The following is a 15,495-nucleotide window of genomic DNA, read 5'->3' on the forward strand; positions in this document are numbered from 1 at the left end:
GATAAAGTTTTCTGTACTATCAGTTTTGTTCCCCGCCTCGCCGAATGAAATCTTTGGCTGATCATTTTGATAATTTTTGTTACACCACGGTTATTTTTTGCACACGAGGGCTAATTAGACCGGGACCTACGATTTATTGTCAATTCGGAACGGCAGATTTTTTATACTCATCGAGAGGTTGGTGTGCTAACCCCTCGGTGTTCGACTCCATGTGGTAGTAATCTTTTTCTGTGGTCATGTCGCCGTTTCTGTTGTAACCCTGTGTAAGGAAACTTTCTGACAAGGACGAACCGGGTATCGAATTCGCGACCCATCTAAACATCCTTTGGTACTTTAGGCAAGTATCTTATCGACCTAGGCTACCGCACCCAAAACTTTGGCTACGGTCCTGTTTGTAAATGTAAATGTTATATTGCATGCCCCATGATTGTAGCATGTGTAAACTGGAAATAGTTATGAAACCCCTCTCTGTAAATTTTTGTTAACAGAATAAGTTAAACATAAAAAAAAGAATTATCGTACGGGTTTTTTATTTCAATTACAGTATTTCGATCAATCAGGAACTTGTCGAATTACGAGCATTTTTAAAGCATTAATGTGGATTTTTTTTTAAAGATGTTTTTAATGACATTTTACACATTTTTTTAAAAATTAATTGTGTCGATCATTTTTATAAATGTCTCCAGAAAAAATTCTTTAAAGATAGGGTTCAAATCAAAGCTGCAAAACGGCCATTCATTATATTCGACGTCATTGGTTTCCAACCGAAGTTTAGTTGATTTTGAAATATGAATGCAAGAATTATCATATTGGAGTATTTAGCCTCCCTAAAGTTTTAATAGTAGTAACTGGCAAGAGCTGTTTTATATATAGGGCTGATCCAATCAATTGATTAATCGGGTCGGTTAATCGATCAATTGTCAATCATAGTTGAAAAATTTTAATCGAAGGAATTGACTCGATCAATCCGATTAAAATTTTCATTAAAAGATTGTAATTTAACTTTAATTAATATACTTTGCGGACCAAGAAAAAATATCGTTACATCAAGAGGCAGAAGTTTAACATTAGAGTATAGGCATTTCCAAACAAGACTTGAAAAAATATCGTTGCAGAGGGATTTCTCGTTATATCGAGTATCGTTGTAACGAGGTTTCACTGTATATCAGTTCTTGTCGCGACTTTATATAATTTTTTTCTAGGTTGGAAATACTTTGCATTTCAAATATTTCTCGCATTTCATTTCTTTTGTAAAATCTCAATTTTTGGAAGAAAAAAAAAGGTTACATTCATATTCTTATATTTTTTTCTCTCTTGAAGAATTCATAACGGATAGAATTTCAATAAATAAAAATTTGATTTATATAACGGGAATGGCACCTAGTTTTAAATGGACCGGAACAACCTTCTCTTCGTTACGCATGTATGCCGACTGATGACAAGGTCAAAAAGAACATTTTCCTCTCAGTCACTTGGAAGATGTGTGTGTCCATGTCCTATCACAGATCAGGTAATAAATAACTTTACATTCTCTTCATTCCCTGGTAGTTATGACGACAAGTAAAAACATTTACAAAACATCGTATACTTTGTTTTCTGCCTTACCTATTTTCCAGATGATTCCTTACTTTAGGAAGAGACTTATACCATGGCTACTTCTTTGCATGATATGATATCTGCTCCATTGCATTCGTTGGTGAAGTATGAGACACCTGTACTTATTAATAACAAGGATGACGAAAATCTAAAGGTATCTTTGACATATATAATATTTCTAGTAATAGCCTGTTTAAGATGAAAAATACAAAATTAGTTACAATTTACCATTTAAGTGGCAATGAAAAAATATCTCGCTTCCTTAAGAGCCTCTTATTTTAGCATTGGCAAGCTTAAATATTTTGTAAAGTTGATGTCTCCATGGAAAACTTTTCCCCATAGTTTTCACCTACTGAAAATCGGAAGTAAGCCTTCTTCATTAAAAAAAATATATGATTTTGGAGGGTTTTTTTTAGTGATTTCTGCTCTGTTGGTTAGAGGGTTAAGTAAGTCTGAAATCAAATATACCGTTGGCAATACAATCAGTAGAATTTTTACTGGTTTCTTCATGGACTTTTAAACTTGAATAACAACTTCCTCTTGTAGCATCTCAATAAATATTTTATTCAGATAAAACTATCTCGTGGGAGAAAGAAATTTTAATTGAAGCACTTGATTAATAAACACGCTTTGAACAAATAAGAAGGTTTTTTCCTAATTCGGCAAAAATAACACATTAAGTCAGGCCAGTTGCCAGAAATTTCGTTCGGGGGGGGGGGGGGGAACCAAAGTGATAGAACAATAGATTTGGCCATCTTTTTTCGGTCAGTTTCTTCCATTTCGGCGGAGGGGGGGGGGGAACCAGAAATCCAAGTCCCCCCTCGCTACGGCCTTGCATTAAGTTAAAAACAGTTCTATTCTTTGAATTAATCTTGAAAAAAAAAACGTATCTAGGAGCAACAGTTGATTAAATAAAGCTCGTATCTATTAGAACACCGGGTATTTCATTTGGAAATTATGACTGTGAAAATCAACATTGTCTCATTTCTTTCTTATAGGGAAAGACTAGGAAAAGTTCACCAGTCAAACAACAGTCTTCATCGAAATCTGCACGCCATGGTCAGAAGGAGGAAATTATTGAAATTCTTGACACAATATTGCCTCCAAGGTACGAAAATGCTGGATAAATAACTTTCCGTTGTATATACGAAGCTATATATATATATATATATATATATATAAAGATCGTTTAATATAATCTCTACGAAAAGTTCAGGTAATTTCACAAATATTCTTGATCCTAACTACGTGGAGAACGTCATTACGCTATATTTTTTAAAATATCTAGCATTTGTGTTGTTATACTAATTGGTATCACATGGAACAAGTGTGAACAAGACTCTTCATAACCTTAATCCAGAGCTGAATAAATCGCAAAAAAAATTTAGGCGGCAAAAAATTTTTACTGGAAGAAAAAAGGTCCAAAATAATGCTTCTTTTGACTTTTTCAGGGCATAGTGACCCTCTTTCATGTTGGCAGATATGCTGTGATAAATTCCAAACATTTGTTGCTGCTCTCAATATAGTAACTAATTAAAGAAAATTTTAGGTGCAAATACCAATTTTTTAGTCGCCATGGCGACGTGGTACCTGGGATCTGTCCAGCCCTGCCTTAACCAAACAAATGATTAAATATGTTTAAGACGAGCCAATGAAACAAATATTTTATAAAAAAAATTCAACGATTTTATAAAATTAACACATCGTAATAATACCAAGTAAAATTACAAATGTAATTACGCATCGTAGTCATCAGTAATCTTTATTTTATTCATTACTCTCATACGTCGTTTTGTAGTTTTTTCCTTCTAACAACCCAATTATTAGTATGAAAAATAATTACAATTTTCATACCATTGAACCCGATGACCATTAACAAGTTTGCAATCTTACTCTTTTTACATAATTTGAAGATATGAAATTAAATTATGTGCTATTCACAGAGAATACGAAGAAGATGGAAAATTATGGATTCAACCAGTGTCCAGAACACCGGCAACGAGATTGGAAGTTATAAATCTTCAAGAACGTCTTGATATACGTCTGTACGAGAGAAAAGCAAAGGAAATCGGTATCTGTCCTATCAGAAGAGAACTTTACGATCAATGCTTCGGTAGGTTCACACGTGTACAACTTATATTTTCAACAAAGGGAAATACACTGAGGAGTTGAATGAAGTTTCATTTCAAAACTAGTGTTGTCTAAAGGGGTTGGAAAATAAAAGGTGAGCCTCTCCCTCACACACAACACAACACAAATGAAAAAAAAAAACCTTAAAAAAAGGAAAAAACTAAATTTATAATAATAAATACAGTAGATCCCGCTTTTAACGTTTTTCAAAAAACAGTCATAAAAAACTTTGTAAGCAGGAAAACGTTTTAAACGGGAAATATTAATGAGTATTAGTAAAAGCTGGGACCAAGAAAATAAGTAGTACTAAGCGGGAAAACTTTCTAAGTGGGAACGTTATAGACGGGATTCACTGTATACAATATAAACTAGAAACTTTTAGCACAAATTTCATGTTTTCAAAAATGATTCATGCAGTTTGAAGTCGGCGCAATCAGTAGAAGAGTGTACATGTGGCATGAATTGTATCGAATTTAAAATTTTGTATCGAAAGTTGAAAAAAGTCACTTTCTCCAAAAATACTGGGTTGTTCGCATTCCGGAGTCTCTTTCGGCAAAATTTCCTCTTCCTCCACAGAATTGATCCTTAGGTCGGCATTACACTATGTGAAAGTTTTAGAAAAGTTCTTTTCTCGAAGTCTAACAGTGCGTGAATTAATTCCTCCTAATAGCCTATGTGGGTGTACGGGAACTACATAGAATTGCCAAATTAGGGGTAAGAAAAAATAATAATGGGGAAAATTTTGACCCTTTTGGACACCAGATTTTTGAATATTATTGTCTGGTCCGTCATTTTTTCAGCCAACTCAATGGATTTTTATAACAAAGATATTTAAGAATTTTCCAAAAATATGTGATTCGAATTTCCAGCATGCTGATCTCCCTCGATGTTTCTCGGCATGCCGGCTCTGATGCCGGGGAATATGGTACGAATTTTTTTTTTCTTTCAGCGTAAATCCCCGGTGGAAAATCCTCAAAGATAGTAATGGAAACTTAGGCCAGGATTACATACAAAAAGTTTGATTAAAGATCTTTTACAAAACTTTAAAAAAAACAACCAATCTTGAAATCTGTCTCAAGTCCGAATTAAACGATAAAAGTTTGATAATGACCCCGGCCTTAACCGAATTCAACATCATCAATGTTAATCAGCTCTTAATTTGTTTTCGTATCAGATTTTGTTTTCTACCTCTGTAATTGTGCTTTGCCGGGTGAGATGTGAATGAAAAATAAATTACTTATACAGTATAATGAAAATGTAAAGGCAAACATCTAATTACTTGAAGTGATCTTTCTACATGACCTCTGATCTCACAAACAATATTTAAGTAGAAAATGATAATTTTTTTAGCAATGAAAGACATTTTGAACTTTAAAATTTATCTAACTGGTTTATGCAAAATTAATAATAAAATGAAATTCATTTTCCAGATGAGTTAATCCGCCAAGAAACTCTAAATTGCTCGGAGCGGGGTTTATTGCTATTGAGAGTGCGTGATGAACTCAGGATGACGCTTTCGGCCTACGAAACGCTATACGAGAGTAGCATATCATTTGGCATAAGGAAAGCATTGATGACAGAAAAAGGAAAATTAGACATTGAAGATCAGGTGAAAACGATTCATTGGTTTTTTAATGATAAAAATTAAACTGGATATAAATATAGAAAGTACACATTGGCACCCCCCCCCCCCGATACAGTATTTTATTTTATAACCGTAAGCAGATATTGCTTTCAAATGATTCCAAAAGAAAACTAATTTTACACACATCGACGGCCCAATTCAAAAAAGCAACACCTCAAAATTCTGTTTTGAGATAATCTGCATTTTTAAAAGATTCCCTTTGTATGGAACTGAGTGTTAATCAACTGAGATTTAATTACACAACCAACCGTTAGTCAGTAGGGAGCATATAAACAGAATTAGGAGTTATTGCTGTTTTCAATATGTAAAGGTATTTTCCCACCGTTCTCATGGTGTGCATAGCACAAAAATGCAAATTTCTGAGTTGCCTTCTTGAACTGGGCTGTCGATATGAAGCCGAAGAAAATTTAATGTTACGTTATCAGGCCCGTAGAAAAAATATATTTCGGAAAGGGACACCTGGTGTTTTATGGTCTTGAATGCTATGATAAAACCATACGGAAACTATTAAGCTGCAAGACAGTTCATTTATAAATCATTTTCCAACTTAATCGGAAAATTCCACTCCAATAGTTCTAGAAGTTCATTATAGAAGTAGCATACACATAGTGTGTGTGTGTAAAGTAAATGAGTGTGATAATGACACTAGTATGATGTTAAGGCGGAAGTAGAACACGAAATTTAATTCACAGGTATGACCTGTAGCTTACGCGTACAATGGTTTCAGACAGTGGTATTTAAACTTTTTGGAATCGTGAGCACCGTTTACGCTCAGCATCAGGAGAAAGGCACTCGTATGGTAACTGACACATGTCTAACCCCTTCCATGCTCGATTATTCCATGCTCTTCCATTGCTCGATATGCTCATTTTTACGATGTGATGAGATATTTTTTAGCATAACTGTAACGTTCCTTCTAATTTGTATTTCACGTGCGTCACCAGTTTCTTCTGTGTGCGGAATGGCAATATGCTATATCCACCTATGATATATTTCATGGCCTTGCGTGTGTGGAAGCGTTTTCATCGCAAATCACGAGCACAGCTTGAAGGGAACAGTGCATAATTGTTTGTAATTGGCATACAAATTTTTCCTAGAAAAACCTTTATTAGTTGTTAAATTCACCTGTGAAGTTTGTTTTCTAAATTGGTTTTGTTAAAGTTCGCAGTACTGAAGTCATTAGATTTCAGTTTCTATTAAAAAAAATTATACAATGCATGTCGTTTTAACATGGCTCCCACAAGGGTAGGGCTGGCAGAATTCCGGCCTGGGACAATTCTTTTTTTGTTTTTCGCATTAAAAATTCACTGTGAAGGGGCCCGTAAAAAATCTGACTAGGGAACCCGGCAAAGATCCCAGCCAACGGGCCCTGTTGCCTTTTCCTTGGAGACCCTTCTTGAAAGGGTTATTATGCAAAACGAATGTAAACTTTTTGCCCCCCTCATTCGGCTCCGGTTGCCCCAGCCTAGTTACGGCCCTGGCCGCCAACTAGAAACGAAAATTTACCCTGTCGCCCGTATCCTTTTTGGTACACAATAATCAAGACTAGGAGGTCAACCAGTCAGAAACAAAAGTTTCAAGGTTTTCAAGTCTTAATTATGGCCCCCATATCCTGCACACGGACCCTATATAGGAAATTCATATAGTGAAAAAAAACCCAGAAAATGATGTGAATCGCCCGGGCCCCCAGGCTGGCGCATTGCCAACCCCACCCTTGTGGGAGGGGGGACATTGTCTGAACAGTATAAATTGACAAAACATACAAAAAACAATTGCAAATAGACCATGAAGCTACTTCTTATATTCAGTTAGTAGACACCTGCCGATTCAAGAGCAACTATACATTTCTCGACATGAGCGCCGGAACTTGGGAGCTAAGGTCATTTGAGCCCCCAATAATTGATGAATATGCAATGCAATCCACCCTTCCAGCTCCTGCGTAAGCGCTTGAGTCCCGCATATACGGGACGACTGGCAACTTTCAGGCTCCTTTCCTCCCCCCAATGTTTTCATTTTGTCGACACCAGTTTCTAGATTGATGTTAAGCAGTAAAAAATAAAATTCGTCGCAACTGTTGCTCATCAATGCTCAATCCTCATCTTGGGGGGTGATCAATTTAAATAGTCTCACTCCGTTATAGCAACCCCGATTATTTATATATATATATATAGAGCCTGAAATTTTCAATAAACAATTAATCTTCAATTTGTACAGATTACAAGCTTTCAATCGTGTTAATTCGATGAAACATCAAACTCCTTACAGGGCCACAATTTTTTGAAATAAATGGTGGCATAAAATGAGAGTTCAACTTATATACAAGGTGTCTTGCAAGTCCTAATTCAGCCTTCATCTTAACAACCGTTAGTCGTAGAGAGTTATGGTTCTAATTTAACCCTTATAACAGCACTTCCGAGATATCTTGTCAAACTTGATCCGCTTTATTTCGGTCATCCCGAAATATTTCGGGTTCATAACACGCTTTTATTTCCAATGTGGCAGTTATAATGGGTATCAGGAAAATTTTAAAAACAGCTTAAAGGGTTAAAAAATGCTCAAAATGTGTTTAGGAGTCCAAGGCCGTAACGAGAGGAAGGGGGACTTGGGGGTCTGCCCCCCCCCCCAAAATGTGAGAAAATGACCGGAAAAAGATGGCCAAATCTATCGTTCTATTATTTTGGTCCCCCTCCGAATGAAATTTCTGGCTACGGGCCGGTAGGAATCACTCTGTGCCAGTTTCAAGAGTGAAAATATAGTGTCATAAAATAAAAATATATTAATTTTTATGTGGTCCCCATCCTCTAACTTCCAATTAGAAAGTTGTTGCCCTGTCATTCCTGAGGCCAACCAAAAAATTCCCTGTTTCTAAGTGCAATAAGTGCAATATATTTGCATTCAAAAATCGGAGAAAATTTTAGAAAGAACAGCATAAACTAACAGATAACTGTTATGTCAAGATGGCTGAAAAAGAACGAGCTTCATTCCAGATGGCCTGGTCCTCAAAATGCTTGTGAACATGTTCACCGGCTGCAGGAGCAGTGTGGCAGACCAGTATCTCCATCAAAAAACTTCACTTTGCTTCACAAACATATTCTCAACTAGCCTTCACATGGAGAGAACCTGGCACATTATCTATCTCATCCAGAATTATGGTAAAAAAAAAAATTATGAAAGGCTAAAAAGAACAAACTATAACTTGCACATCTATTTCAAGGGCTGTAACTATCGTTTGTCACCCTTGTTTTTGGTAGGTCTACACTTTTAACATGGAAACATATTGCAAAATGAATTCATAAACTCTGTGAATTACAGCAATCACAGTTCTATAAATAAAAATATACTTCATATTATTATTATATTTTTGCATTGATAAACTGGAGTTGATACACTAGCAGAAAAAATTAGTCATAAAAATGAATATATTCTGCGTTATATTATGAATATTAAGAATATGAAAATTTTACAGGAATGTTATGATATGTGACATACAAATACAAACACAAAGCCACAACAGGCAAATGTCCAATGAGTTGGTTAAAAAAAAGATGGCCATAAAAAATATGGATGTCAAATATAACCGAAATAGAGCAACCTAATATAAAAGCATATATCACAAAAAAACGAATAATTAATACTATGTAATACACTACTACTACTACTTTACTTTGAAAAAAAATAAATATATATGAATGATATAATAAACTGCTCATAAAAAATATGATTTTCTTATCTAACCATAGATAGCTTCTCGATTTATCCCCTATGTTTATATTATACTTCTTTTTAAATATGTCAATTGCGTTAAAATTCATGACCCCTAGAGGTAAGCTCTAATCCATTTATAAACAATCTTATCAGAGAAAAACTCCTTGCAACACCACAACCTGGAATTATTCCTTACTAAATGATACTGGTGTCCCCTTGTTGAAGCAGTGGATTGATGGTGCATTGATAACTCATGGCCCATTCTATTGAAAATTTTAAACACTTTGATCATATCCCCTAGCATCTGTGTTCCTCCAATGCAAACATATTCAAGAGTATACCAATAAGAGCACATATAGCTCTTCTCTGTACCCCTCTTATCAAGTCTATGTCCCTCTGTAGGTATGGTCTCCAAAATCTTATGACATACTCTAGTCCAGGATGAACTAAACCTCGGAAAACAGGAAGAATGACTTTTACGAGAATGCAAAGAGACCTCTTTAAGAATGAAAGAGAATGCTATTCTACTTTTTGACAATCATTGAGATATGTTCAGAAAACTTCAGCCGCTCATTAATGAGAATTTTCAAATCCGCAAACCTTGTTGCATCTGGGATATTAATATAAAATTAAATATTATATAAATAATTATATTATAATATTATATAAATAATTATATTATAATATTATATAAATAATTATATTATAATATTATATAAATAATTATATTATAATATTATATAAATAATTATATTATAATATTACATAATAAATATATTATATAAATTAAATATTTTCATACTTAAATCACAAGTGCAGCATTAAAGTTATGCTCAGTTTCATGATTTTTATCTTTAATTTATCCTGCCCAGTGAACATATCGGCACATACTGCTATGTATGTTTAAGCTAATTAAAAATATTTTACAGATGAACCTTCTCCACTTAGAGAATGAGAGACTGAGACTACGTTTAAGAGAGCAAGAATCAAGACATGAACAAAGCAGAAGATTCTGGGAACAGCAAATGGCTGTTGAAAACTGCAGATTCACAGATGAAGTGGATTCATTACGAAAGGCGAATGATCAGTTAAAGGTTTGGCTGTTGTTATTTTCATGTAGCGTACCTACAGTTTTATATAGGTATTTATTTATTTAACATATATACATTATTTACATTTTATAAAAAACACCTTATTTAGGTGACATTTTAAAAACACTACTCATTCCTATATTTTTGGATGTAATAGAGAAGCAGATGAAACTACTGTTAGTGTAAAATATATTATACCAGCAGATATGTAAAATAAATTATATACAGTTGAAAATCATGTATAATGATAACCTCTATAATGATTTACATATATCGCCTATATAACAATACTACTCTCAGATACACTTCCCATAGTGTTAATATATTCTCTCTATAACATTAAATCATGCACAGTCCAACTACTCTTTCTCGAAAACTCTATTTCCTGAAAAACTCTATATCATGAAAAATGAAAAAATTCATTGCATTTTCTGTACTAAATCGATGAATTTTCACCTTTGTCTTTTTGAATTTTTTCAAAAAATTCTCTATCTCAAAGGTCAAGCAAAATGATAGTAAAAAGAAAACACAAAAATTCCTTTTCTTTCGTGCAAAAATTCCTTTACTGGTTTTTCTCTGGAGGTGAGAGAAACTGATAAGAAAGGACTATTTATATATTATAGACCATTGTATTGATGGATCTTGTCGATCAAAGGCAGATATTGAGATTGACAGAGTGGGGATGCCATGTGTGGATGGCTTGTTCAGCATGGCAAAAAGTCAGCCAACAGATAATTCAAAATTGCATCAAGAAAGCTATGGGTTTCGAACCAAATACCTCAGTGATGAAGGAATCAGATCTGGCGAACACTGGAATTTCAGCGAATCTCGGAAGAATGATGAAAAATTAAATTCAGTACATTAGAGAATTATTAAAAAAACACTTGAAAAAAAATTTGAATGTATTTTAGTGTAATTGGACATTGATTGTGTAACTTAGCCAATAAATTTCCTCAGTATGTAGTGAAATATAGCATGGTATTTTTCAGTTTATAATCAATCAAATTTTTTGGCATTTTTTCCTTTCTCAATAAAAAAATCTCTTATTTCTAGGAAACTCTGTCTCAAAATTTTTTTCGATCCCATCAGTTTCAAGATAGAGAGGCTTGATTGTATAACAATACTTTTCTCCAGTCCCTTGAGTTTCACTGTATATTTTGGAAATTATATTCAAAAGTAAAATGCTGAGCTCCATGAAGAGTTTTCTCGAAAAATGTCAATGTTTCAGGAAAAATAAACACGCCACATAAAGCAACTTCTAATCTTTTCAAAGTATTTAACACTAGAATTGCCAGCGCAGTCATTTTGATGGTTTTTGATTTTGAAAACTCTATAATCTCGATGATATTTAATGTACACACTCATTTTTTGGTGACTTTCCATTACTTATATACAGGGTGTTTCAAAAAGAATCGCCCGATTTGAAATGCGTATATTACGCATAATTAATAAAAATATTGAACATAGACACTTAAGATTAATTTTATATTACATGGCTAATCAAAGTTTTTTACAAACCAAATTATAGGTGCTTAATATGTCCACCTTGGGATGCACGGCATATGTCTATATACGGTAGTCAAATTCGTCCCAAACTTTTGTGAGCATGTTTGCATCCACTGCTTCCACAGCTGCTGTTATGCGTATCTTCAGTTCAGCTAATGTAGCTGGAAGGGGAGGCACATAAACATAGTCTTTTATAAACCCCCACAAAAGAAGAAATCGCACACTATAAGGCCCGGAGATCTTGGAGGCCAATGATGTTTAACTGAATCGTCAGGTCCCGATCTATCATGTAGGAATGCATTGTTCAAAAGTTTTCGAACGTCCAAGCTCCAGTGTAGTGGTACCCCGCCCTACTGGAAAATAAAGTTATTATCCGAATCGGTTTCTAACTGTGGGAAAAGCCAATCTGGACAAACACTTCAGTGCCGGCTGAAGGAAGAGCGTTAGTGCTGCCTGTCAGCACCTGTGTGAAACTGGAGATTTCCCTCTTTCTTTCTACCTATACATTATTCGATCAAAACGGATGATTCTTTTTGAAACACCCTGTACCTTTCTTGATGCACAAAAATTTGAAGATAATGAAGGTTTTGTTCGGGAGATATCAACACTTATACCTAGAACGGCCAAGGCATAAATTGTTTTCTTGTTTTTCATGTTTTCTTGTTTGGGGTGGGTGTTGTATGTTTTTGTGTGTTAAGGTCCCTCATTCCTCTGGCAAACTCATTTTTTATTTTAGTCAGAGTTTAGATAACTCTGTGTCATTATCTGCTTTGAACGATTGCTGAGAAACAAGGCTCATTCCCAATGTAAAGAAATGGCTCTTAGTCAACAGACAAGTTGTTTGAACAACAATGATATTTTATCAATACTAAATGACAGAAGTGGCGAAAGCACTGAAGAAAACATTGGGGAAGCGGCTGAAAATTGTCATTCGTCTCGTGTATATGGGAATCAAGTCCTCACTCAGGAGGAGGAATGATGTTTTTCATTGTATATTCATGAATTTCTTGGAGCTCAGCCCCCCACAAAATTTATTGGGGGAGGCTCAATTTATCTTAGCCCCCCCCCTCCAGGTTCCAGCATGTTTGCTGAATGATATTTTGCACAATGAATCTGAGCCTGAGGAGACTTATGATGAACACCATGATTTTCTGCTACATCCACCCAAATGAGATATTAAGGATCGTGAAAGTGACTGGTCTGAACCAGATAACATGGATGAAATGGAAAGACAAAGATGTACTTTTTTTAATTTTCATACTCTTTATAAATTAATTTGCAGAATGAAATTTTAATAGTGCGCTAGTTTTTCCTCAATGTGCAAATTTATGGTAACATAATATTGTATGTTATCCGTAGCGTTTGCAAATACCCAAATAGTCTGAATAGAAAAGGCTATGATATACGTATAAAAAGAGACAGATCATTAAAATTGAGCAATGCATGATGTGGTGTAGGATTGTAAGTGCAATGTTCATCTATCCCTTTTTCATGGTAAATCTTGTCAAAAAATGTCCTCTATATTTTCATATTTAAAGTTGGAGGGTCATTTTATAGGCACCCAGTATACTTGAGAAAAGGTAAATTTCTTCAAAATTCACAAATTAACCATGTGAGACGATGCTTGCTACTTTTTATTGTGAAAAATTTTGTGTAATCAAGTATGTTGTATTAACAATTTCAGCAACAATCCCGAGATATCTCATCAAACTTGATTTGCTGTATTTCTGTCACCCCCAAGATATTTTGTCTTTTAAAAACCCAATGAAGTTGTTTTTACAGTAAAACATGTTTTTCACACATTCCCCCACCCAATTAATCAACTGCAGTGAGCAAAATCAGCTCTTGTTCAACATTAGATAAGAAGGAGCGAGAAAAATAAAGAAATATACGCTCAGTGTATAAATGGTACAAAAAGATTTTTTCCCCAAAACAAAAAGTATTTCTCTTCCCAGAAAGCCACAACACATGGCAGGTGTTTTTGTATCATAGTTAGGGAAATAAAAGCGATGGGCAGAGTAAGTTTTCTGGTTGGGAGAAAAAGCAGTTAGGGGTCATTCAAGTATTACATCAGCACCAAGGTGGGGGGGGGGGAAGGGGGTTTTCGATTTTGCTGACTTTTCGTGACAAGGGGGGGGCAGAGGTTTGAAGGTTGCTTACATCATCAACCACCCCTTTTTGAAAACATGAAATATTTTAAGCTGCTGACAAAATTTTGCTGATGGGGGGGGGGGAGAAGGGGGTCAGTGTTTTGCTGACAGGGGGGGGGTGGAGGGGGTCAAAAATGGCTGAAAACCTCTTTACTTAATACTTGAATGGCCCCCATTATCTGCTCACAATTGGAAAAAATTCTGCTTAAAATACATGGCAATTTGGGAAGGTTTCGCAATTTAAAATGTGGCATTTATAATGCAGATCGGAAAAATTTTAAAAATCGCTTAAAGGGTTAAAAAGACTGCTTTGGCCCTTCTAGGTGTAACTTATAGTCGAGCCCTTCTAGTATTAATCTTGAATCTAAATTAGGGACAAGAAAACATAATTTTGAACAACAAAGATGTTGTAAACAGTTTGCATACAACGCATACACACAAGAAATGTTTTGGATAACATTCTGAATATAACATTGTCACAAGAATGATCATACGTACACATGATTATCAAAACGTCATCATATAAGGCATAATCAAAAAGAAATGTGAAATTTATAATTATTTGTAGTACTTTCATTTCATAAGTGTCTAACATATTTTTTTGGCTAATATAAACATCTCTATGGATTAAAAAATAAAAGTTACATAGTAAAAAAAAGATAATGCATTAAGGAGTTATGTGGAATTGAATGAGACTTTGTACCTCTGATCATAACAGTAATAAAACACTACCTTGTCTCAGCTATATAAAAAGATATCCTTAAAATATAAATACCTTCATTCATATTACTGTTGGAGGACATTAAGCAAATGCTACTTCATTAAAAATAAAAAAAGGAACAACACTGTAATAACTATTTCATTTTCTGATAGGTTCAGCTGGAAGCAATTGTCACACAACAGGAAGATGAAGAAATATTTAACGCCAACATGCATGATTGATTTGTGCATTTTTGAACATCTGACTTACAAAAGACATATTTCATACTACTCATTACACTTGTAAGTCACCTAAATATACACAAAAAAAATATTATTTAAATATATTAATGATTGACAGACATGATATCAAGTTTAGGTGATTTGAGGAAAGTGATGTTTAGTTTTTAATGCCAATCGAAATATTACTTTATTATTTCATACATGTAAAACACGTGTGTTATACATATTGTTCTCTTTTCTAGGTTTATGATGATGCCATTTATAGTCAATGGTATCCTATGCCATGGATGCACAGAGGTTACCAGCTACGCAGATCAATGTTATCCATGAAGTTGGCTAGAAGTCGCCTTAATAGCATAATGAATTGCCGTCGATTACGACTCCCTGCACTTGGTATAAGTACGGCAAGAGACCGAATTAAAAAAATATCTCCTCATGTTATTTTAACTCCATCAACTCCAGTGGAAGATGATACATCACCCTCAACATCAAGAGGAAAGCCAGGAAGTGCTTAAGCTGCAATGTTTTGCTCTACAATCAATTTTATCATGAAAATTCAAAAATGAACAGTTTATGAGCAACTATAAAATTCCATGCAAGAATTAAGTTCATACAAGTAAGAAAAATTAACATCAAACCACACCCAAATAAGAATCATTAAGTGCATAATTAGAAACATTCATTTTTGGTTATGAAAAAAAATTCATGTGCATGAAAGGGTGAAAAAATT

General features: G+C 34.4%; 1 protein-coding gene across 1 annotated transcript; it reads left to right on the top strand.

Annotated features, from left to right (window-relative positions):
• Nucleotides 1–1,386: 1,386 nt before the first annotated feature.
• Dnali1 (Putative inner dynein arm light chain, axonemal Dnali1) lies at nucleotides 1,387–15,280 on the top strand. The gene is made up of 7 exons (XM_089254023.1): nucleotides 1,387–1,510; nucleotides 1,617–1,750; nucleotides 2,595–2,704; nucleotides 3,540–3,709; nucleotides 5,157–5,335; nucleotides 10,006–10,170; nucleotides 15,008–15,280. The coding sequence occupies exons 2-7, from the start codon at nucleotides 1,649–1,651 to the stop codon at nucleotides 15,278–15,280; spliced, it is 999 nt and encodes a 332-aa protein (XP_089110149.1). The 5' UTR covers nucleotides 1,387–1,510; nucleotides 1,617–1,648.
• The last annotated feature ends 215 nt before the right edge of the window (nucleotides 15,281–15,495 follow it).

This window comes from Pholcus phalangioides, unplaced genomic scaffold (genome assembly GCF_987345545.1).
Source record: "Pholcus phalangioides strain wild (caught in Gottingen) unplaced genomic scaffold, Ppha-v1.0 ptg000039l_1, whole genome shotgun sequence".
NCBI classification, from domain to species: Eukaryota; Metazoa; Arthropoda; class Arachnida; order Araneae; family Pholcidae; genus Pholcus; species Pholcus phalangioides.